Source organism: Osmerus mordax, chromosome 6 (genome assembly GCF_038355195.1).
Source record: "Osmerus mordax isolate fOsmMor3 chromosome 6, fOsmMor3.pri, whole genome shotgun sequence".
Classification (NCBI taxonomy): Eukaryota; Metazoa; Chordata; class Actinopteri; order Osmeriformes; family Osmeridae; genus Osmerus; species Osmerus mordax.
In genome coordinates, this window is record NC_090055.1 from 11057493 (window position 1) to 11083611 (window position 26119).

General features: G+C 44.2%; 1 protein-coding gene across 2 annotated transcripts; it reads left to right on the plus strand.

The window, feature by feature from the left end:
• Positions 1–2257: 2257 nt before the first annotated feature.
• Positions 2258–22641, plus strand: plekho1b (pleckstrin homology domain containing, family O member 1b). 2 transcript variants are annotated; one of them, XM_067238748.1, is made up of 6 exons: positions 2258–2552; positions 3167–3313; positions 14676–14816; positions 16101–16205; positions 19017–19118; positions 19349–22641. In XM_067238748.1, the coding sequence occupies exons 1-6, from the start codon at positions 2526–2528 to the stop codon at positions 20156–20158; spliced, it is 1332 nt and encodes a 443-aa protein (XP_067094849.1). In that variant the 5' UTR covers positions 2258–2525; the 3' UTR covers positions 20159–22641. The 2 variants fall into 2 exon arrangements, with proteins under 2 accessions (XP_067094849.1, XP_067094851.1); XM_067238750.1 differs by lacking the exons at positions 2258–2552; positions 3167–3313 and adding an exon at positions 12920–12948.
• Positions 22642–26119: the final 3478 nt, after the last annotated feature.

Sequence of the window (26119 nt, forward strand, 5' to 3'; positions counted from 1 at the left end):
ACACACACCCACACACAGACTCTGTCAGTCAGTCTATTCTGTGCTTCTGAGCAACAGGCTGACACACACACACTTGACTTGGTGACAAGTGATCTCTATTTATAGGGGTGACCTTTTCCGACGCAAGAATGAATGTCTGAAGGTGATCACTTGAAGCGTGTGGGCTCTGATCTCATGCGTGTCTGGGGATTGTGGAGGATGAGGGTTAGGGCTGAAAGGGGGGGGGGGAGATTATTGCTAAAGAGATGAGGCAAAAATAGAGAGAGTACGGGAAAACACAAAAATGGAAAATAAAAAAATCTGAATACAATAAATTGTTCAAACACATATCCCAAAACCTAAATTGAGCCAAAAAAGAACCAGCTCATTAATTATGTTGGCTTCCATTCACTTTTTTCAGACAGTCAGTTTGTCTGGACACAAACAACATGGGTTGTTTCACCCAACAAGTCCACACATATGATCTCAAAATATAGTTTATCAAAGTGATTAAATTCCAGTTGCGGTCAAATTCGATTTTAAGGATGGATTAATGGTGGATTATTTTGAGATTATTAGAATGCATGTGAAGAGCTACAGTATAACATATAAGGGGCTTTGACTTTGGACATTTCTTTCCATTGCAGGGGTCATTACTACTGTGCACAATGAACATGCCACTCCCTTAAACATGCACACATTAATTTTAAAGAGCTTTAGGTGCACGCACACCACAAACACCTGAGCAGAAAACAATCCTTAATAAAAATATTTTTTACACACATGCACACAAACCTTTGTGCTCTCTCCCTCTCTCTGAACTACACTCTCACACACAGTATTTATTTTGTAGCCCACGTAAGGTTATTTAATTTCCAGTGTCATTGTGTAAGAGAGTGAAATGTATCCTATCACAATGACAGGAGCAAGTCTGTAACTCGACTGCTGGTCAGGATTAGCGGGACTGTTCGGAGATTACTCTGACTTCTTCTGTTTTTCTTACAAGCCGTGGCTTGTATCCTTGGAGAGAGTGAGAGAGAGAGAGAGAGAGAGAGAGAGAGAGAGAGAGAGAGAGTGAAAGAGAGAGAGAGAGAGATAGAGAGAGAGAGAGAGAGAGAGAGAGAGAGAGAGAGGGAGAGAGAGAGAGAGAGAGAGAGAGGGAGATGGAGATGGAGATGGAGATAGAGATGGAGATAGAGATAGAGATAGAGATAGACATGGACAGACTCAGACTCTCTCTCAGACCGTATACATCATGATCAGCCATCCCCAGAACTCTGGGCATCAGCAACTGCACTAGGCCCTCCTTTTTACAGTGGAGTAAAGAATCTCTCTCTCTCTCTCTCTCTCTCTCTCTCTCTATCAGTCTCGGTTCAGACACAACATTCTGTGAAGTGAATACAGATGCTAGGGGCGCCTGGCTTGAGACAGAGCAGACACACAGGCCCCATTGAGTGAGGCCACGCTCACTGGCTCTGACATGCAGCATTCAGCACATGTCCAGCTGTGTAAGAAGGAAGGTCATACAATATATTATTCAAATGCATCAGTGGCACTCACGCATGCATGCTCTCACACATGTACACACACATACATACACACGTAACTCATTAACTTAACCTCCAAATGCCCCACTTTACCCAGTCTCCACTAACTCCCACCTAATCCCTAAAATGCCAATAATAACACGAATGACAGATAAGTGACAGATTTGACAGATAATTCAATTGGATCATTTATCCGCAGTAAGTGAGAGGCAAAAAAATATTGACTTGATTCATTATGTGTTCGGTCAACATAAAAAAAAACAAGCCCAAATTGACCACAGACTAGCACAGAATAAAAATGAACTAAACGGGGTCGCCTGAGTTTGAAAACAACATTATTCTGTCGACTGTGGTGACTAATATAAATAGGTGGGCTACATTAATTTAAGTTTTGTTTTTAAAATGATACATTATTTAACATATTAGCCCAGTTTTATTATTTCATTTTCATAGTTTCCACCACTGCCAACCTATGTCTACCAATCCTCCCCATACACACTTTGTATCCAGTATAATTACCACGAGTTTTTGTCACGATTCCCCTAGTCTGTATTTGAAGTTTTTTTTCTGCGATGACATCACACCAATATTGCTTGGGCTATAGATGGAGCTGTCGGGTTACAGAGAGTACTCGCGCCACAGTTGCAAATTCTTCATTTACACGAGTCTCAGGGAGGAGAGAGAGACTTTGTAGGGAGGCAATGTACACTCATCGGCGTTATTAGACACTGCCAATTCACTTCGGTGTGCACAGACAAGGCAAGCGAAAACAAAGAACACTCATATTTTGTTATTTCTTAAGGTTTTGCGAAAGCTACACGTTTGGGAGGTGTCAGGAATAAGTGAAATAAATATTGAAGGGTTTCCACGGGGATTTCACCCCGTGTCCCGACTTCGAAGCCTACGTCGATTTGACACCCGAAACGCATTGTGCAAAATTACGGACTAAAAACTGGGATAAGTCCGAGATAGCTGTCGACAGTTCTATCGTCCTACACAATGAAGAAGAACAATTCTGCCAAACGGGTAAGTGCTTGAAAAACGTTATCAGGGTAACTGAGTAATCATCTTTTGTGCTATAGGCTACGGCGCTGGCACACCGCATGCAATTGCTTATGTCCACGATACTTGATACGTTTCTGACTCGGTTACACTGTGGCCTCAATGAAGTGATGGATTTGTAAGACATGCTTGTTTTGCTTTAATTATTTTTTTAACTAAAGAACATTCTAAAGTTGCACTATTATCTCAAGACTTGATAAACAATTGTCCCTGTCTTATTGTGTGTGTGTGTGTGTGTGTGATAGCCTACAGATGCGGAGGTCTAGCTGCTATTGCATTAGGGCTGATTAGTGTGTTTTTAAACATATTTCGTATTTGTTGTTGTTGTATCACTGTTGTTGCACGCAACTGATGTAGGATCCGATGACAAAACTCTGAGCTTGAGAAAAACGGTGCGCGCGAGGAATGTGACAGCATCTACATGACAAAGGAAATGACAAGGGGGTTGAGTCGCCTTCACAAAACCTCTCTCCTCATTTTCTTGTCTGTATAGCTCCCCTTTTGAATCTAAATGAAGACCACTTGCCATTTCGTTTCGTAACGACCACCAATTTTTTGTCCTTTCATTGAAAATGCAGGGGCCGCAGGACACAAACCAGCACCCTACCCAGCCTGACAAAATCGGATGGCTCCGCAAGTTTTGTGGAAAAGGAATATTTAGAGAGATCTGGAAAAATCGCTTTGTGATACTAAAAGGGGAGCAACTTTATATCTCAGAGAAAGAGGTGAGTGACTGTTGTTGATGCCATCCACTTTTTGAAACTTTGTTTTGGAACACGTTTCATGTTTGTCCATGTCTATGTTTCTCTAAACACCAACGCTTAACTGCTGAGGTGCACCTTACATAGAACCAAACATAATGGCTTATGATATCACATACATGCATACAAAGTGCATAGGTAGCTTTATTACACGTATACTACATAGGTCTAAATGTCTTTAAAGTTGAATAAATGAATGTAGCACCGAATCATATTAACAGAAAGAGGATGTTTTCAACGCCTTGGTCAGGTGACAGGAGATCTGTCAAAGCAATAACCCTACATTTACATTTAGTCATTTAGCAGACGCTCTTATCCAGAGCGACTTACAGTAAGTACAGGGACATTTCCCCGAGGCAAGTAGGGTGAAGTGCCTTGCCCAAGGACACAACGTCAGTTTGCATGACCGGGAATCGAACTGGCAACCTTCGGATTACTAGCCCGATTCCCTCACCGCTCAGCCACCTGACTCCCTGGCACCCTACATGGCAATATGTTGAGCTGCAACTTGTATGGTAAAAGAGAGCAAGGAAGACAGAACAGATTCTCTAAGCATAACAACTGGGATTTTTGTTGTGGTGTGTCGCCATATCAAGACCCCAATTATAACTCTGGTTACCTAGTGACAGAGACAACCTGCAATGTGTTGAGGTGATTGCCCTAGATTATAAAAGGGTTGTGGGGGTATAATTTAATAGGAAGTCAGCCTCACTTAGGTGTTTGGTTCAATGCAGAGAAAAACTGTTTCTATGCCACTTCATGAATTAAGAGACAAAAATGTTATGATGTGTTTTCATTAATATACTGTAGTCACATTACTGTATACTACTACATTATTTATATATGTTGAGAGGTTTAGGCTTAAGATGCCTGGTTTAGGGTTGCTTGACCCGATATTCACACATATTCACATTCCTCTCTATCAGTCTTGCACACACACACACACACACACACACACACACACACACACACACACACACACACACGCGCACGCACTCACACACACACACACACACACACACACACACACACACACACACACACACAGAGTCACACACCGTCAACAGTTCTCCTCTGGATTGTTGTTGCTGTAGAGGTGCATGGGTATTAGAATTCTGCCGAGCTCAGCTGCAGCTTACTGAGGGATGTGTCGGCCGCTTCTTAGGGAGAGCTTTAACACCTAGATCCAATTGTAAACAGGACTCCAGGGATCACAGCAGAATCTGACAGACATGGAAGATTCCAGGCCGCGATGCAAGCTAAGATGACATATTCACACCTTTGATGGGATGTAACCTCCCCCCCTCCTTCCACTTCACTGACACCCCCAGGAATATGAAGGCACACGGCAAAGAGATTGCCTGCTTTTCCTCTAGTCTGTCCTCTTGAACAGGGGCCCATCCTAGCTGATCCGTAAAGAGGTTTCGGCCATGGCGTGTTACTCATGTATCAAAGACACTCTGACGGGAATACCCCATACGAGTTTAACTAAATAGACTCAACCGTATACAGCCTCTGGGACTCCCCTTCAGAGCAGGGGTGTGCTTTTATTGACGTCTGATAGCATGAATTTATGACTTTTCCCCATTTTACATTTGTCCGGTTGCCCATAAAGGTGCATGACGTTAGTGCAGGTCATAAATTCACTCTGTTTGATTTTACTGGCCATGTTGTGTCAGCAGTCTTCTGACAGAATAGTGAATGAGGTAGTGTGAGTCATACGACTCATCGACTCAACCTATAGCATCCAGCTGTAGTAGCCCCTCCATGCCCCCCTCATAGACCTAAGAAGATCTGATAGGGAAAGCTGAATCTGCTTCTGGCTGTATGTGACGTCATGTGTACCTGTCCTTGCGCTTTCAAATCTGGGGCTCTGGGTGCTGTATTCACACTGTGTGGTGCTTCAGCAAATGAACATCTACCCCAAACACTCACTGAAAACCAAAAGCAATCTTGTTATCGCCGAACGAAATCGCATGATGCAGGGCAGGTCCTCCTCATCAGCACAATATCTGTAAAGCTATCTCTCTTCAGATAGGGTTTAAAAACAAGGCAGGCAGCTTGTTAAACTGAAACCGTGAAGCCCTGTCTTTAACAGGGTTTGTGAGCAAAATAGTATGTCCTGCTTCCATATCAAGTAGCTAGGAGGTAACCCTAAGGTAAACAGCTTTCAGGACCTTTTAGGGACAAATGTTAGGACAGACCTGCTGTTCTGTGCCAGAGTGGGCATTGCAAGGTCGGGTTTCTCTGAGATCTGAGTGGAAAGGCCTCCCCAGAGTTGGGACAGCTGTGAAGAAAAAGTGTTGGCAAGAGGATGAGCTCAAGTTTCATCCTGACCATAATGGACAGCCTGTCTCAGACTGATTTGCATGCTTTCTTCCTCATCTTCGCTCAGTAGTGTTCTTGAAGACGTGGAGGTAGACAACTCCTACCTGCTCTTAGGGATGTCAATGGGGAACAGAATGTGTTTTTCAGACCTATGTTCATAGTTTCCACTGCATGTGGTCAGTAATTTCAGTCTTGTTTTTCACTTTGACCAACCATATAACCCCTCTTCAGCAGTGAAAGATATGATTGTTCAAACTGAAAATATGGAGCAACGTGAAGTTCCTTTTTGACTATTGTTCACTGTTCATATGAGGAAGATTCAACATCCCTCTTATATTTTGAAACTGTGTACTGTTCTGCTTTTTTTGGTAGTGGTAAGTGGTTGTGAAAAGAATGTCTGTGGCGCTTAGCAACAAACAGTGCTTTTTAGCAACGTACTGCATCTTGATCTTGAATGCATGTTGTAATGTGATCGGCAAACCTCAAACTACTTATCATCTTTGTCCTAAAGCTAAATTACTAGATCAAACTTGAGTTATTCCAACATTGTAAGCCTGTTTTGTCTGTCAATTACCAAACCAGACAAAATAAACACGCCTGTGATGGAGATGCTGGTGACCTGGGGAAAGGTACTGTGGTCAGCTGAATGTCTAATAAAGAACCTAAGGGATGCAGTGGGGGCTCACATCATAACAGAATCAAGCAACCCTATTTTCCTGTTCCGACCGGCTATGTTGGATCATTTCACTTCCCTTCAACGCATCCCATTGGGGACGTTGAAAATACCTTTGGCTGGTTGGCCACCCTCAAACAGTATTATCAGCCAGCACACACCATAGTTCTGACTCTTCTCAAACCCAGTCCAACACCAACATCGTTCATCAGACTTTTTCCTGTCCAGGTTATTATAACTGCGTCCTCAGTGGCCTCATCACCGACACTGTTGATTTGAGTAACTTGATCAGTCTTGGGAAGGTATGAGAAAGCAAGCATGAGAAACGTCTGTCTGACTTGCAGGTGAGGCCCTTGCATTCTGAACCTTGAGGAAATGTTGACACATCGTGTATCCCTATAATTAACCACGAGCTTCCTGCTCAGTGGAAGTATGTGATGACACGGACACAATCCTAATAGTTGTCTCGAAAATGAAGGTTAGCATATACAGTATATTACCCTTAAACCAAACATTAGGAGTGTTGTGGAAGCTTGCCTCTAGTGAAAGAAGAAATTTCACATGGGAAGTTAATGGTTGGAGGAGAGTAAAATTAATAGTTTGACGGGTGGTTGGGATTTGTAAAGATCAGAAAAAGAAGGGATGCTTCTTTTTGAAGTCAACTTCTTTGTACAACATTGACAGGGAGCGTGCCGGCCTAACTTACGCTAATGTCTGCCAGAATGCAGTTCATGCTAGGTTTAAGCATGCCAAAGGCCAGATCCTGGAAAGTATGTCATTGGAAGGCCCCTTTTTAAACATTATAGCCACGATCCATGATACAAGCCACATCCAGCATGTGGGCGTCTTTATTTATATTCAAGTTGTGATCGCTCGCTGTGTGTTTGTCTTTCTCTCCAACTCTCCTCTCCATCTCTCTTTTTGACGGGACAGAGATAATTAAATCTGTCTGATTGTTTAATCCCCCCCCCCCTCCTCTCCTCTCCTCCCTGGGTGTTTTGTATGGGATCCATGGCCTTGTGCCAGTTCGTCTGCAACTGCCGATCAGGGGTGTGTGTGTCTCTGTGTGTGTGTGTGTGGGAGGGGGGCTAAATGAGGATAGGGAGGGCAGGCAGGGGTGCTAGTTTCCATGCCAACCTATAGAAAGCCTTCAAAGCCTGGCACGGGGCAGACCTTGAAGTCCCCCCCCCCCAACACTGTCGGCAACCCGCCATCGCAAATCTAATAATGGTCTGGACACCAGGTGTGAATGAGATGAACAGATATATGACTGTCTGGAACAGACTGTACAATGAAATTTAATATGCAACACTGTGCATTTGCATCTGAGAGATATTTTTCTTGACATAATTGTCATGTTTTGATTATTTCTGGCTGAAAAATGTACCAATAAAGAGATAAAGTCACATCCCATGATAAATCAAGCTATACATTGCAATTTAATCCTAGCATAACCGAAAATCTCATCATTGCTTTTATTCCACTCCAGATATCTGGACATGAATCTTGATCTTTATTTAAGGAACGATTTAGAAGGTGGATCATGGTAGTGATGGCTCTTCCTTGAAGATGACTCATTACTGTCAGGTTATTAAATCTGCCTAATGACATGCTGGCATTTGTATCTTTGCCATTAAACTCACAGGGAGGATGATGGATCCAAAAAGGCTGTAAAAAGCTCATGGCACTTACCCTCATTTGAATGTATTTAGGTCACACTCGCCCATAGCCAAAACGTTAACGCTGCATTCAAATGCATTTTGTTCCCTAACAGGAGAAGTTACAGGCTTCTGGATGTTTGTGTGGTTTTAAGTTAAAAGATCTAGAATAGTTGAGCATTTTGGGCGAGGAAATTTACTGACTGGTGTATAAGGCACTGGTGTAGGATTAGGAATGTCCTAGTGGGATTGTTTTTGGCATGTTAAATGAGAGTTGTTACTTGGAGAGTTCATTAGAAACCCCTTCTATTTGATTAAAAAGGACTCAGTCTTACAAAACGGGAAAAATGGAACCAAAACAACATGCTCATATTTTCATATTTTCTGTTTTGGAGAAGTGAGATGTTTGATATTTGAGGAAATGACTGAGGTTCGAGTAGCAGTCTGAAAAATGGTTCTCCCTTTGGATGACACTACAACCTACCCGCTCTAACGTTCAGTAGAAACCACATCAGTATGACTCGCTGTCCTCTGGGTCTAACTCATATTCCTGTAATTGGATTCTGCTGAACCTTCTGTGGCATTAAACACCAGTGTATTCCCAGCACAGGCTTCATTCACAGCCCAAAAACAATAGCACATGCACACTCACACAGTGCCATACATTTAGTTATGAGGTTGTGTTTTTGCTACAGGTCCGGGTAACCTATTGGCCAAAACATTTATGGATTTTGCATTGGTTTAGTTTTGCATGTCTCATTAACATTTAAATGTATTTCAGAAGTTTGTTTGTGAACTCTTAACAGATCGTTCTCTCATGAACTTTGCTTGGATCTTCTGTAATTAAGCTCAAAGTAATAAAATAATTTGTAACTAGGTATGCCATTGTCAGTAGAGTACGAAGACCTGTGGTTCTTCCTCTGCGATTAGACATTGCTAACTTACTAATTCTCTTCTTGAAGGACTGAAGGAAGTGAAACTTGCTGAATAGATCAGAATCAGGACTGCAAAAACCAGGGGAGGTAGTAATTGGTTTTGAGCTGGACATTACTCCAGCCACTGTCTGGGAAGCCGTCGCTTCCCCGCGATTCAGCCGAATACCTTGGTGATTCACAGGGATGCAGTGACTCAATGCGATTTGAGTAGGAGGAGAGTTTTCACATTAGAAAACACTGAGCAGAAACAGGGTTTTGGTTCATTCCAAGGCACACGCACTGCAAGCTGAGCGAAACATCTGTCAATTTGAGTGAATAAATGTAAGGAATTCTGGTATGTTCATTGAAAATGGCCTAGATGTGGTTAGCCAACTAGTAAGCACTTCCCCATATGAGGATGCTAGCTTGAACATGTATAAGCCTCATGCCTCAGTGGACTGTGTCTGTGAGTCTGTTGTTTGTTTGGACAAGGCTGTGAATACTTTTCATAACTTCGGAGAGAGGAGAGAAAGAGAGAGAAAGGGAAGCCTTGAGTAGGCTACTTCTCTTCCTGTCAAGCCTCTGAAGAAACTAATCTCTCCCGCTGTGCGTTCATCCTCTACGCCTTGCGCCTCTCTCCTTCTTTTCCACCTCTGGTTCTGGCACAGTGGGAGCTCACAGACACTTCAGCATTCCTCTCTGAAGCATCTCACACTTTATTTATCTATGAATGCAAATACTTTGAACTCAAAGCTTTATATAGATAGGAGATTACAGATTTGAGCCTTTCGAGAGTGTGTGTGTGTATTTCCGGGTTAGGGTTTAGGGCTATACCAATGAGGGATGGAGTAAAGCCAGTGGAACACTTACGGTCCAGGTTGTAGCTTGTGCAGTGGAGGATGATCCTATTATATGACAGCCCATGGTCAAGCTATGTTGGTTAGTGACATGGTCAAACCGAAACCTTGCCCCAGTGGAAAAAGCTATGACCTTTACAAATGAATTGCACAAACCTGTGAAACAATGTATTCCCTACAGACTCTTGACTCAATGATGGTAGTGTGAACAAACTATTATCCCCACTGTCATCCTCCTCAAATGATCGACCTGTTAGTCAAGATTAGTGTACATTCAGGAGCTGGTCGAACTCAGTACACCTCAGAGATTAGTGTATAAATAATATAAGAACTACCCAGGGGGGTTGAACTGGTCCCCTGGCGAGATGCAAACATCAATTACCGGGTTAGAGCCACTATGGACTGTCATTGCAGGATCTTCCAGGGCTTTTAAATGTATCCAGGATATGTTCCTGGAGTCAGATGTATTTGTAAGGTAAAGACTTCTTGATGGAAACATGTTTGATGCAGTTGCATTTTCAGAAGGCACTCCAGAGAACTGGACATTTAAAAAAGATAGGGCTACACAGAAACCTTAATTAGATGCAACAAAAATGTGAGACATGCAACCAATAAATGGTTCCCAGCCCCAAGCTGTTGTTTTACTCTTTTGCTGTGGACAGTACATGGTGTGTACTGCAAGTTGTGGTTAACTTTGACAGAAGTTCCTTTCCTGGCCTAGCTTCCTGTGACCACAAACGGTATATGTTGTATTGCACATACAGTACCATTCAAAAGTTTGGACACATTTTCCCATGTGTCCAAACCTTTGACTGGTACTGTATATTGAAATATTCACTCCCATTTATGCCAGATTTTATTTAGAAGACAACTTTCAGGAATCCGTTTTTTAGAGGTTGTTAGCATTTTTGGCAGTGGCTCATCCTTTTTGGGGTAAGTGTTTCCTGAAAAGGGATGCCCCTACTTAAAGCTTAATGTAATAAAGGGTGCTCATAAAAATTGCATGACACCCCCCTTGGTTGGTGCGCAACGGAAAAGGTCCCCTGTAGTTTTGTCCGCACAGCATGTCCTCATGCCAGAATTAGCATCGACCATCTTTTGTTTGCGATGGTGGCTACTTGGGTTTCTCCCACCCAAGAGAAGCGATGGGGATCTAAATGAAGACGGCCAAGCCTTGGAATAGTTGCATGCCACAAAAGAGCTCAAACAAAGCCTGACAAGATGCTGTTTTCCGATTTGTTTCTCTGTAGTCTAGTACCACAGGCGTATGACATGCTTGGATGTTTTTCCAGCCTACAAAGATAAACCTTTGACTTGACATTAGTTCTTCTTACAATTGAATGCAAACCATGCTTGACAAACCCGATGTTTGTACACACATTACTTGGCACGCAGAAAGGCGTCCGACGTTTGGTCAACACCTAAAGGTGACATTTGAGGGGTTAGGCTCTGGTATTCTATCTGTCATGAGCTTGTCAAGCAGGTGTCTCCAGGAAAATTCCCTTATTACTTTCGAAGTGTACCAATACTTGCTTGGTGTTTTGTCACTAGTCACCTGACCACAACGGAACTCTTGAAGTATTGTATGACTAACCACCCGTTGGGTCGGATGTCAATGAGAGGCTAATTGCGACCTTCTCTGGTGTGCTAAGTGACTGAGAACGCTGACCCAGTATTGTAAAGTGTGGTGTAGGCCTATTCTGTCGTTCTTAAAAATCCTATAGCTCTGTTACCCGTTAGCCTACCTAACGTCCAACCTTAATCCTAAACTTTTACTGCCTTCACTAAGAGAATGAAACACAAAAATGCACACAAACACACGCACACACAGAGATAACGTGAAATCTGTTCATTACATACAAAGTGTACCTGACCTCCCGCAAAAAAAGGCTTTGCCCTTAGCATCCCACTATGACCCTGTTGTTGTCTAACCATGGTTCCAGCCATGCATGCACACTGCACAGGGCCAACACAACAGGGTTTGATCTGGCTTTGTCCTGCTCCACTAATGGAAATTGATTGCCACTTAGCAAGGGGCTCTTTGTGCCCGGGGGTGCTCTGCATGATGTCAAAACCAGTCCCAATGTGCATTTTAAAGTCTGTAAAAAAAAGAAAACCGGTTCAGAGAAAGGTTTCTGCGTGGTAAACACACAAGGGTGGTGTTGCTGTCCAAGTGTATGCAACCTTTGTCTGGTCTCCATCCCTAATACTTTGTCCTGTTGTCAGATATTGAAAATTAGGAGTCAAAAGATCTTAGGACAGGCCACCAGTAAAAACAACGACCAGATCAAACAAAATAGTTACAAAATCCCTTAGCACACCTGGCAGAGAGAACATTCCATCCATGTACTTGAAGGACATCTCAAGACACTGGGAAGACATTGATGCTTAGATTGGGATTGTAGAAGACCTCAGTGGGGTAGCAGAGGAATGATCATTGAGAGGTTGGGGCCCTTGAGGTTTGCGTCTCCAAAACAACTCAGGTCAGAGAGAGACAAGTCAGGAGAACAGCAGGAGCAGCCACACCACTGTCTCTCTTTTGGAACCCTTCCCTCCTTCCAACTGCCATCCTTCAACGTGTCCACTGATGAAAAGTGACAGAGTGTGATGAGGGAAGGGGAGGGGCTGAAAAAGAGGAGAGGGAGGGAGGGCAGTGTTAGGCGAGGAGGCAAAGCAGGATTAAAAATCAGAGTGTCAGTGCTGAGGGGGACATTTGGGTGAAGAGGGGTTGGGGTGAGGGGGGGGGTCACGCGGGGGTCCAATATCTCCCAAAACCTTCTGTCGAGTGCCAGCTACTCTCTAAATCACAGGCCCTCCCGCAGCCCCCCCCCCCCACACCCCCACACCCACGGCACACTCATACACCCACCCAGAGTAACCAAAACATGTCCCTTAACAGCTGGCCAGGGTAGCTGTAATCTTATTGGAAGTGTACCTCAGCCAAAACAATTATGTTTATAGAAAGTCAGGTGGCAAGGCACTTCACCCTACTTGCCTCGGGGGGAATGTCCCTGTACTTACTGTAAGTCGCTCTGGATAAGAGTGTCTGCTAAATGACTAAATGTAAATGTAGAAAGAAGCCAGAGGACGTTTAAGTAACAGGACATGGAAGTGCTAGTGTTCTGTTGTTTTGCACTGAATGAGGGGATTAGGGTTCATATTGTTTTCGGTAAGTACTTAATGTAAGTAAGTGACCACCATTCTGTTTACTTTGCTTTTCTGTTTTCCAAGCACATCATAGTGAGATTCCATGTATTTAATGTCATTTTTGGTTGATTTTTTAAAGGTTTATATTTATGAGTTTAGGAACATGTGGTGACAATATGTCAGTATGATGTGGTAACTCCCATAGCAGACTGTCTTTTGGTGGGGTGGTGGGGTGGGGGGTGGGTTGGAGGGCAGTGGGGTTGTCTGCCACAGCTGTGCCCTCATGTGGCAACTGCTGCCCTGTACCTAACCTCATATGGGAGTTAGTGGAGTCAAACATATAACCTTACTTGGTGCTATAGACTTCAATTACTGCTTTTGGTTTGCTTTTGGTTCTTTGCCTTTTTATATAATCTGTTGTGGCCTCAGTACCAATCATTGCTTTGCTTCTTTTCAAATCAACAATCAAAATGTCCTCGTATTCATCACACATAGTTTGAGTAGTTGTAATTCTGGTGCAGAAAATACAATTTGACTAAACATTTTGTTAAGCTTTGGCTACTTTCTCCTGTAGTTGTTGAGGGTATGCAGCCGTAGTGATGCAGCAGAAGAGCTTCAGGATCAGGGTGGGCCTACTGGGCACCACGCCACGTCGGCCCACCTGGGGAGGCTCGGAGCTTGTGACCCTTTGTTTACCCGGCGGCCACTGTGCCAAACTGCTGGGTCATAGCCACGCCACTGAGCTTGATAGGATTAAGTTGCCCCAGGGAGCCTGCGGCCAAGCTACACTGTGCTAGGCTAGGCTAACTGAGGCATATGCCTGTATCTATGTCCGTGTGCCCCAGTTGGGGTGTCATAGTGGGACTGTACCGATGTAAGGGAGTGGGGGTGTAACACAGACGTAAAGCCAGAACTGACCTTAATCCAATTAGTTAGTCGGCTGGCAGTGGTGAGTGCCGGCGAGTGGGCTTTGTTATGATGGTGGTGTTTGTTGGCAGTGTGTGCGTTGGGGGGGAAAGGGGGGCACTGAGATTAATATCAGCATATCCTAAGTACACACGTCACCCAAACAAGAGCCTGGGAAAACAAAGAGTGCGTGTATGTGTGTGTCTGGTGTTTGTAAAAAGTCTGCGTTATGGTGGATAGGCAGATTAAGAACTGTACTCAAAGAGCCCTAGGGTCAAGGGAAACATAAACTACCACTTGGGATCAATCAAGTAACCTGACAGGCTGAGCTCATCAGGAATTGATGGGTTTTTAAGTTCACCTTGCAGTGTTATTGGTGAGCTTGGTTGTATATTCTGGGAGCTGCTCACTGTGGTCCCGCCCCTACCGTGACCTTAAACATGTTATTAGTCCTGTTGCTGTTGACAATGCTGTGTTTCGCTGTGAGCTCACAGCCGACTACTTTTCATCCCACTGCTAATTCTAGCTTGCACTGTAGTTATATAGTAGCTCCCCCTCAGGGTTGTAGGAGAGCATATTATGGTTAGGGAGACCTATAATAGCACTGGCATGGACAAAATGCATGCCCTGCTTTCCAAGAAAGGGCAGTTATAACTGACTGGACCATCCAGCTAAAACAAATGGAATACATTAGTTATCAGGCACAAAATATAAAGTCCTGTCTTTCTCTCCATTGTTTAAGTGATTCAATTGATGATTCAATTTATGATTTGATTAAGTTGATTTATAGTCTTTCTATCCCAAAGCTCAAAATGTTTTCTGTTGTCGTTGTTTCTCCTTCAGGTGAAGGATGAGAAGAAGACCCAGGAAATGGTGGACTTGACAGACTACGAGCGCTCCGAGGAGCTGAGAAAGGCCAAAAGCCGCAGCAAGAAGAACCACAGCAAGTTCACTCTGCTGAGGTCCAGGACGCCGGGAAACAAGGTCAGTCACCGTGGGACTGGAGGAGAGGGGCCGAGGCAGAGGGATGGGGGGTGGGACAGAAAGGACATACACTGGGCAGAAGTGCAGATAGTGCAGCAGTTCTAGCAGGCAAGATCAGGACAAGGAACTTCTGTTCATTAAAGGGATGTCCCTGCTGGACATTCTCAAGCCTCAACCCTGCCACAGAGCTGTGTTGTGTACTTAGCTATACTATCATGCTACGTGCAGGTGTGGACTCTGTGGCAAAGGCTCACAGGTGCGCTGTCTCTGGGTAGTGGAAGGGTAGGTAAGAGGAGATTATCAAGTCAAGATGGATGAGCGCAAATGACTATGGACAGGACACCCGATGAGCCTGGTCAGGCCATGACAAGCCCTGTCAGTCAATCTGGCTGACATAGCTGATGTAACATCACTTTGTACAGTATGTTCCAATACACTGTTTTTTGTTATATAACTATAGGGCCCCTAGTGCATTGGCCTGGGAAGAATGGAATCTTCTGTCTCTTCTACATTGCTCTGTGCATTACAGCTGTAGGTTTTAGCTGGTCAGGATGCACATGCAAAATAAAAGGCAAGCAGGCATGAAGACAGGCCATGTCACATACATGCACTCAAATACACACCGATTTTTCAGCCATCTGAAGGCAATTCCAGAAACGCCTATTAGCAACTGGAGGCAGGAGGGTAGGGTGTCATGACAGGCTGCCAGAGGCAGCGTCTATGTCAGTGCATCACACACACACACTCACACACACTAAAGGAGCCGGGTGAAAGAGCGGCATATGATCAAATATTGTATGTGTGTGTGTCTGTGCTGGTCTGTACACTGTGGTGGTAAAAGGTTTCGGACATTTTAGTAACAAAGAGGGGGGTCAGATGGCTGAGCGGTTAGGGAGTCGGGCTATTAATCAGAAGGGTGTTGGTTCGATTCCCGGCCGTGCAAAATGACGTTGTGTCCTTGGGCAAGGCACTTCACCCTACTTGCCTCGGGGGGAATGTCCCTGTACTTACTGTAAGTCGCTCTGGATAAGAGTGTCTGCTAAATGACTAAATGTAAATGTAACAAAGAACCAGGAAATTGAAAACCACCATTTTATCTTCCACTCCCATTAACCACAAGCTGTGTAAACACTTTGTTGGCTCACTTTGTGTCTTGGGTGCTCCAACGTGTCAAAAAAACATGTCAAATACAAAAATAATAGACATGAATCAGACCAAAAGCAAAACCTCCCACCCCCTACTCAACCCCTCCATACTGATCCTCTCTTCCCTGTCCTTCTCCAGGTTCCAAACCTCGTATTCCTGGCTGTCAGTCCAGAGGAGAAGGAGTCATGGATCAATGCCTTAAATGCAGCCATAACCAGAGCCAAGAACCACATTCTCGATGAGGTGAGTTTGTCTCCCCACCTCTCCACTGCTGATCCACTGCTGTGGTACACATTCATTGGCGTTCAGGTGCTAAATATAGCCCTGTCCAAGTTTTTGCATTTAGATTACTCTCACTACTTAAAACCATATTTAAATGTGATCTTTTTTGGGGAGCTGTGATGGAATGAATCACTCTCCCCACCACACACATATGTCTGTGCGGATGGAGTGTTACGCACACACACACCCTGTCCCTCATATTATATACACATATATATATATATATATATTTAACAGATTTCCTGTCGAGGGTTTTAGCTATTTTTCAAGCTAGCTCAAAACGCCATCTGCATCCTGGCCACTGCGGACACACAGGCACTGTCTTTCTCACACACACACACAAACACACACACACACACACACAAACACACACTGTATTAATGACCAGTGTAGAAGACAGCATGGCAGTGGCAGATGTGACACTCTCCTCAGCAGCAGTGGCTAATGCTGATCAAAGCATCTCCCTCCAAGCTCGGGCTCCTGTTTGGGAATGGGTATGGATTCATTAAATACTGGGGGGGGGTCCATCTAATTCAGCAGCAGAGATTGGTGACAGCTTGACATAGAAAAAAAGACCTGCAAAACCACTTTTGGTCTCACACTCGTGTCATGTGAGAACCATGTTGATATGAGGACATGGGATCACATTTGGAGGCTTGTTGTAGTATGAGCTGGAGGTATGCGCTCAAGCGTGTGAATGCAAACACACAAAGACACAGAGCATTGCCACACTTTTAGAAACACAAGTGTTGTTGGTCTGCTAAATATTCCCAGCAGGAAAAGGTGCAGACAACTCCCTCCATGACTATGGTGCCCTTTTGCAGCTTTTCCATCTCCACACAAATGGTTCTGTCTTTCGAAAGCATAAAAACAGAGCGAGACTCGCCCGTCTCGTAAAAACACGGAATCATTTGTGGGTGCAGCGGGGCATGAGCAACGCAGCGTTTCAGCCCGCGCATCGTTGCACCCGTATACGAGTCCATGTTTTTGTTTTAAGAGGGTCAGGTCTCGTTCGGTTTTCGTGGTTTGCCATGTTGCTTTGAGACGGCGAAGTCGAACTCTGTTTCGAAGACGCACCCACGCGGCCAAAGTCTTCTGCACGCTGGAACGTTGAGACTGAGACGGTATCGGTTACCTGCGGAGCTCGAGTGTCCTCACCGCTCAATGGTTGTCAACATCAGAGGCGTGACTGTACAGATGCATGGGATTTCTCTCTATTCAGTTGCAGGCTTATGGAGGGGGGGGGGACAGAATACAAGACTCCTGTTATTATCCTGCTTTTGTCCTTCACAGCATTTAGTTTCCTAGAGGCGTACCTGAACAACACAAGCGACACAGAGCGGAAACAGACGACGCCTGAAGGCCACGCGGCTCGCTCTTCTGTAGAATAGGATGAAGAATTGGCTGAATTGGTTCACAACAGATCAGCTATGTACTGAATAGAATGTGACCTGTGACCTGTGACCAAACGGTTTTCCTGTAACGCTACAGGCACTACCAGACATGTCCGATCTGGATCAGGATCATATACAAAGAATCTAGATATGGATAGAACAAGTTTAGATTAAAGAACAAGACCGGATTATTGTTACATAAAACCCACTGCACCTAAATTGACCTTTGTCCTCTTTCTCCAGACAAATTGTACTCCTAGATCCAGTCTGTTGTTGTACAATACAGAGGATGATACGAGTGTATCAAACCCCCTCCAAGCCTGCTTGGACAAATCCGGACATTATCCAGTCGCTTGCTTTACATCGAAATCTTATCAGATAAGGAAACATATGCATTAGGAATGTCATGCTTTATCCATTGTGAGCATTAGTGGGTAAGCAGGGGAATCCAAGAACTTTATCAATCCCCTGAAATTACTCTGGTGGGTGATAGAAGGGCTTACATCATAGATGACGTACAAATTCTATTATTGGCAAGAGACGGAGGGCTTATGGAGGCGAGCACAGGATCGTCTATGTTTGTGTGCACAAACAACAGCTGCATGCAGTAATTACTGTCAGACACAAGAACCCGCCGACATTCACGTTTACACACTGTACATATAGAGGCTGGGTTCACTGTCCAAATCAAGTAAATCCCTTAAGAGCTTGGAGAATAAGTGGCACTTGCTCATGAGGACTCCCCACTAGCTTGTGAAACCACAGATCCCCTCACAAAGTCCTGTCCAACTGCATGAAACACAGATTAACACGTGTTCAGATAAAAGGAATCCCAAATCCCACATTTAACCCTAAATGACACTGAATTGAGGACAAAAGTCTGGCCTCTTAAGGCACACATATGTCGTTCAGCTCACAGACCCTTATACTCTGTGGTCATTAAATTCTTTACGCAATAATGATTTGATACATTAGACGGAATATTTACATACGAAATTACTTAACCAGCATAAGGCTCACTGTCACCAACTCATCAAGAAAGTGAAGATTCTATTTTAGAGGAATTCTGTTGGTAGATAAAAGAATTGTAGAAACTCTTAGCATTTTGTTAGTTTAGATAATGGTGGGTCATTGAGCATCTGATTAGCATTGGGTTAGTTAAGGTTTTGGCCCCATGAGGGGTTACGCAATACAGTGGGGCTTGTTTGTCCCAGAGAATCACATGTTCACACATAATCTGGAAATAGGTCGATAATCTAATCCATAAATGTACCCAGGGCAACATACACACAGAAGTCCCTGATATTTGTGTTGGAAGTTCAACAGCTCTTTGTTTGACCATGTTTCTATTTCTGACCACTTTCTCACTCTGTTCAAGGTTACGGTTGAGGATGACAACCATCTGTCCCATCTCACGCGGGACCGGGCGAAGATCCCCCACACACGGCGTCTGCCTACTCGAGGTCACATCATGGCTGTGGTAGGTCTCCCACTGCCCTCCTCGATCTTGTGATGGGTTGTCACGCTGACCTCCAAACAGTCACATGACCTCTGTCTTCGTTATGAAAGATCATTTTATCCCTGTGCCAAGAATCGAAATATGAAATGATACAAAAAGAAAGAAAAGGACGAAATATGCTTCGGTAGATGTGTCTATTGCTCTCACAGTGGCAGTCGTTAATGCTTTTTTCCTCCTGGCCTCTCGTCCAGGCATCCCAGTCCTCCTCGGATGGCATGCTGACGCTGGACCTCATCCAGGAGGAGGACGGCTCCTCGCCAGAGGTCGGGGGCATCTGCGACAGACCCTTCCGCGTCGACAAGGACAAATTGCACCTCACCCCCGACTGTCCCAGGTCCAAAACCGACGGCGCCCTCTCCGCCATGACCGCCTCCGAGGCCTGTGGGAAGTCCCACAGCCTGCCTCGCGAGACAGGGGTGGCGTGGGAAGACAAGCAGCGAGGGGAGGAATGCGGAGGGGCGGAGAAGCCCTCCCTCCACACCCCCCAGCCGGGTAAGAGGCTGACACCGGCCGAGAAGAGCCGGTGTGCCTCCATGGACGAGATCTTGTCGCACTCAGAGACGCGAGCCACCAAGCCAAGGAATGCCGGGATGCCTCATTCTCCGGCATCGGCCCCCACAGGAAGCTTGGTCCCCATAAGCCAGCTCCAGGACCTCATTTCCCAAAAACTGGAGAAAACTCAGGAGCTGCTGACAGAGGTGCGAGGCATCCAGAGCGAGGGGGACTCGGCAGAGCGAGGGAAGGCCAAGGGGAAGGACTCACCCACTGGCTCGAAGGGCTCGTCCGAGGACACCCGCGCCGAGGCGGAGAGGCTGCTGAAAGAAGCGGCGTCAACGTGGGGCCAGGCCAAGGATGTCCTGGAGGAGGTGAAGGAGCTGAGGGCGCTGTATCGCCAGCTGGACTCACCGACGAGCACTGCCAACGGCACCCCCTCCTCCCTCTCGCCCCACACGCCATCACACAGCGCCAAGCAAACTCCCTACAGGAAGAGCCTGATGTGACGACCGGATTGCTGAAAGACTCTGAACATGAGCTGATGTGAAAAGGACAAATCCTGCAGCAAAAAAAAAACTTCAAAAAAACTATAAATCATGCAAAGCCACAAAATTGTAAAGAATGTCTGTTGTTTCTTCCCCTTCTCTGTCTTACTGTTTCATTTTACTGATGCTGGGACTTTGCAAGGACTCTCGTTTCTCTAAGTAACTGCTGTGCCAGTACACTTTGTGAAGGATATAGGATAGAATTTAAGGATAAGGTAAACACTGCATAGGTTTGTAGGGCTGTCAGTTCATGCAGATGTATGGTAGGGACATGGTAAAGAATGGCCACTGGTGTCAATAAATAAGTGGTGGTCAGAACTGACAGTGGTAAATACTGGATGCTAGTAAAGACTGCTTGTCCTACGAACGGTAATGCTAATGTTACCATAAAGAGAGTAAATGCTATTCTTAAGGTGATCATTAGTGCTCATAGTCAACTCAGTAGTTGGTTTGGAAGCCCAGAAACAAGGGTGTTGAGGGGAGTCTGGATTTGGGACACAGTAACCACCCCTCCTTGTAGTCCTCCTGAGTGTCCCAGTCCTGTTGGAATGTGAATGTTTTCCTTTTTGGGGTTTCATAACGCGCTAGAACCTCCATTAGATCCTACAGGTTCCCTAAAATAAACACCGGCCACAGCAGTGTCTTAGCTAGCTTCCTCCACTTCCAGTGATGGCTTAATACACTGGTGCTCCTAAGACAAATAGCTAAATAGTATCACTTTGAACGTTTCCTGAAGTCTGTGACCCAGAAGAACTTAATGATATTGTATTTTTGTCTATTAACTGAAAGGTACGCAAAAGGTAGCCTTTCTGTCCTGTCGCCTATTTTTCTGTCATGTTCATGTAAAACTTCTGTGAAAAGAATTACAGAGTGAGGACCATTTGCACCATGCTTGTGGTCCTCACAGCCATTCCAGCCATTCATCTCAACTACTCATAAAGACTTGAGCCAAGATGGCGTCCATTGGCATGAGTAACTTCAGTGGCTGGTAAGAAGTAGGACATGATGATTTGATGCGGTACTGAAAAGAAGCAAGAGATAATGAAGTAGAGAATAATAACATAATTGCACTATACAAAAGAAGTAAAAAAAGACAATATGGTTGGCAAATAAGTCTTTCTATTCATAAAGACAATCTAACTTGTAAGGGTTTACAGGCTGTACAGTTTTTATATTGTTATACCGAAGATGGTTCTTCCTGCTTTGAAAATGAATGCCTCAACCAATCAAATAAACAAGTGGAATCCCAACTTTCCCTGCTTGCCAGTTCAACTATGCTTGTTTTACATCAGTAGATGGGTATGAAAGCTGGCTAAATTTATTTGCACAGTGCTGTGGCAATATGGCTAACTCTGGATGGTCAGACAGACGTTATTAAAACAGTGTTATCATTATGTCACAGTTATTTGTACTATTTTATAATGCTGTTGTAGGAAGTTTTTAAAGCAGGACAAAATGCATAGTTTGTTTGAGGGATTGTCAAAGTTTGAGATGTGTGTTACCACTTTTTTCACTGTTCATTGACCATCGAACTGTTCATTCTCAAACACCAGAAACAGCAGTCAAATTTTTTGTGAATATTGTTATTTGTCCTGAAGAAGGGATTTGGGGCAGTCCAAAATGGAAAGAATGAAAGGTTCAGGTTCAGGTTTAACCTAAATACACAGTGGGCCATGAAATAACAACTTCTGTCAGGTGATCAGAGTTGTGGTGAGATCTGAGTGTCATACTAAAACCAAACATTGCTGAGACAATTGCTGTCCCTGTCTTCTCCGATTGGATAGTTTTAAATATTGAATTTTGCAATTCAATCTGGAGGGACTATGTCTCTCGGCTGGCCTGGGAACGCCTCGGGGTCCCCCAGGCAGAGCTGGTGGAAGTGGCCGGGGAGAGGGAAGTCTGGGCCTCCCTGCTTAGGTTGCTGCCCCCGCGACCCGACCCCCGGACAAGCGGCAGATAACGAACGAACAAACAATTCAATCTATCTCAAAACAGCAAACAGCAGATAACCATTGCTGATCATAGCTGTTATTGCTGTGCTATGAGATACAGTGCCTCTTGGAAGAGCAACAGTACTGTTTAGAACCTGTTGTTTAGTTTGTTCATGTAGGAACTAAATTTGAATGTCCTGAATTGGATAGTTCAAGCTTGCCTTCTGGCTCAATGGATTTTTACCTTCCTGCTTGATCCTACCCGAATCTTTCTAATTTACACAAGTTTTCTAGAGATGCATGGCTAAAGATTGTCTCTAAGCCACTGTTAGTACTGGTGCAAACAAAAATGGCTTTGCACTGAAATCATCACCTCTGGGCTCTCTCGAGACAACCACTTGTGCAATTATAACAAACCACCTCTCTGAACAACTATAGTACAACAATGAATGTTTTTTGTTTGATATTGGCAACAGTCATGCTGAGAATTTTAATAAATAGCTTATAATTGTGTACGTTCTGTATGAATGTCTATCTGAAATTTGGTAGGTTGTTATGGCAGGAGAAGATTATAAATGGCAGCAATAATAGCATCCAATGCCAAAGACATAACATAATTGTAAGATAAACTGCTACCCTTGAAATGCATCAACATATATAATTAGAGTTTTCCGTGGTGACCCAGTTACATTTTGACAACATTTCCTACTCAACACTCTTTTCAAGAACATTCAATATAATTTTGTTGAACTTTTTGGCATTAAATTGCCAGTTAGCAAGATCCAGTGTACAATGCATTATGCTCTAACTGTAAAATGTCTTCCTCTCTATATATTGTTTTGCCCCATCATCAATTTTCCTTCCAACTTCTTTTCCACTGTGTGACATTGGATTCCTGACATCAGATAGTAGCTACCAGAGCCTTAAAACAGAGGATTGTGGCAAAGTTACTCAGCAGCTGTAATGGAGGTCTAGACATTGACAAACATCCAACTCCTGTGTGTGTATGTGACGGGCTATTTGAGTAACAGTGTATAAGGCAGGGTTGATTGACTGGATAGGAAGTTTAAAGAGAACATTGTACAGGTTGAAATCCTGATTGCTCAGGGTATTATTAAAATAAATGTGCTAAAGAAATAAAATCTGGTTTAACAAGCACTTTTCATTTTGGGCTTAAATTGATTTTGCGGCTTGATTAGTAATACAGACATATGAAAAAATACAAATACAAAGATAGATGCACACACTTATTTATATAGCATAATGATAATCAACATGCTCTATCTTGGGTGAATTGATTTTGCACCTCATGCCATGTGGCAGTAGCAGCTGCTATTCCTGCACAGGGTGCGTGTCTGAAAGCCAGGCTGTGTGTTGTCACTCAATGCCTCATACAGAGATGGTGGCACCTCATTAAAATGCGGTTGAAATGTCACACAGTTCACAGCTCTTCTGGCGGGAGGAGGAACACAACATTGAGTTTTGGCAACATTCACTCGCAATAAGAGAATATTAACATACACTGAATAGTATGTTCTACTGTATAGATTACTTAGAGTGAGTTTAAATTCAGGTTTGTACAGAAAAAAGAAACTTATGTCCGATATCTTCACTCTCTGACATCACTCTCTGAACCTTACTCGACAGATAATAATAAGGTTGCATTATAGGAAACCAAGAGAGAATTGGTTCATATGCCTTGCATGTCGTGTGCATAAACATACACACCCAAAAGGTTTTATACGAAAACATTCTTACCTGTCTTCCCTGATGGGCACCAACATAACAACAACAAACGTCAGCCACACACGGAGACACAAGCATGCTGAACACTCGTGCACAGACACAAGCATATACACAGTGTGAACACTCCTGAACTCCCTCAGGGAAGAACTGGTCCCTGTTGCCATCACACCAGCTCTAGCTCATTAAACACATAAAAGAAATCCCACTGGCTGCTTTAATTAGCCTGTCTCTGTTTGTCTGTCTAACTAGAGTCACATCCCAGATGTTAGCACTTTGTCCGACAGCGCGGCAGACCGGAAACTACTATTTATAAAGAGAATGTATTTAATAAGAAAAAGTATATCTGTGTGTTTTAGGCTACATTGCATCTTCTATACCAATTTAATATGTGTACTTTGGAATGTTTTTTGTGCTGTAGCTCTGGGACTCACACTTCCAATCTAGCAGCATGGAAGCTTACAGCTGAAAGCTCACTGGAGGAACTTCTCCTACACACCTCAGACACCCCCAGAGGAAGTGCTAGTCAGAAGGGCAGACCAAGGAACGCACACACACTTGTGTGTTTTTTTACTTGTGTTTTTTTAGTCACAGAGGGTGTCTGGAGCCAAGAGCTTGAGCTGATCATCTTCCCCCTCAGAGCACTGTCTTTCAAAGGGTGTGTCAGGGCTTTGTTCAGATCTTAGTGCTTGAAAGTGTAGTCTTTCTTGAGTCAGCGCTGGTTTTTCACACTTAAATGGGACCTTTTGTGAAAGTATATGTCTGTTTGGATTTCCGAGCAAGGTAGCAATGAGACCTCATCAAAACACTGACAAGGTCACCAAAACGTCCCCAACCAGAGGCTGTGTTGCTTCAATGTACAAAAGGTACTCCCAAACACACACACACATTACTAGTCCAGTAATTGCACATTTCTTGTCCTATTTCTGCGCTGCAGGAAGAGGACAGATGTCCTGCTAGGCATGCTGGGTAACGAGTGCCCGCTTTGGCAAAAATGCAAAGTGACTCACAGACTCTCTTTTGCATACATTTGTGTTGGACTCACAAGGTGTTTTGACTTTGGAATGGAAGCATGCCTTTCGGCACAAACAACTATCAACACAACCTCTCCCTGCATGCCTGGCATGGCTGGTTCCTTGAGGAGAGTGTGTTAGTTGAGGTTAAAACAAGGTAAAAATAGTTTTTCCACCTCAGAATAGCTACAATTCTGAGCCATGGAAGTTGTCTTAGGTCTGTTTCCTTTCCTGGTGAAGTGATGGTGACAGTTTTAAAGAAGACTGTGGCTCTGGCTCTGGCCATTAAGAAATCAACTGGATAACTGACTAAACTTGATTTTAACAAGACCAGTTGGTGTCTGGGTGTTCAAGAAGGCTTGTTCTTTAGTTTTACATAGCTACTTTACATAAATTCTTATTTCCTTTTACCTGCCTATTCAAACACATTTGATTGTACTTTGCATCGTGCCAGAAAGCAAAAAACATCATGTACCCTACCAGACTTAATTATAAGATGTAAGTTTAACACGTGCAAACATTTAAACGCATTGCACATAAGGACAACGTTGCTTTTGGCAATACTGTGTGACAATTCAGGGTGATTTGTTTTTGCTATGATCACCATGGAGATTTGCAATGGAGTCCACGGGGAGTGGTATATGGATTAGGGTGAGAGACAGAGAGAGACAGAGAGAGAGAGAGAGAGAGAGAGAGAGAGAGAGAGGGGGGGGGGGGGGAGGGGGAGTGGGAGTGGAAGGAAGATTGCAGGTCCAGGGGGACAGACTCACAGCTGTTGACTCTTTGTCCCCGTCTGACTCCGCTCCTCACTAGGGATGGAGCTCAGACTCTGGGCACTGGGGAGTGGAGGAGGGGTGGAGAAGGTAAGACATACCAGACAGACTTGGGTAACTTGTGTGTGGGAGTGTAGAAAAGAGAAAGAAACAGATGTCTGCAATGCACCAGCAGTTTCATTGACTGCTACATTTTGACCTGAAAGGTAGCTGTCCCACATGTCTGTCGGTCTCACCGCTATTTTATAGCGGGTGTGAAACGTTTTCCTGTCCTGTGTTTCCTGAAGAACACATGAGTTCTTCCTGCGCTACTGTCTCAATGGAAGGAAAGCACAACACACATTATGCGTTTCGCTGATGCGCTCCTTTCCTCGAAGCTTCCTTGCTTTGCCGTGTCAGCAGTCTGCCAGAGTCTAACAGGACAGCTGAAGCTCCAAGTGTATTCATGTATCCTGTTCACAC

Coding starts and splice junctions, on each gene's coding strand:
- plekho1b (XM_067238748.1), top strand. CDS start 2,526: ATGAAGAAGAACAATTCTGCCAAACGG. Junction 3,314..14,675: donor TTTATATCTCAGAGAAAGAG/GTGAGTGACTGT, acceptor TTTCTCCTTCAG/GTGAAGGATGAGAAGAAGAC. Junction 14,817..16,100: donor CCAGGACGCCGGGAAACAAG/GTCAGTCACCGT, acceptor GTCCTTCTCCAG/GTTCCAAACCTCGTATTCCT.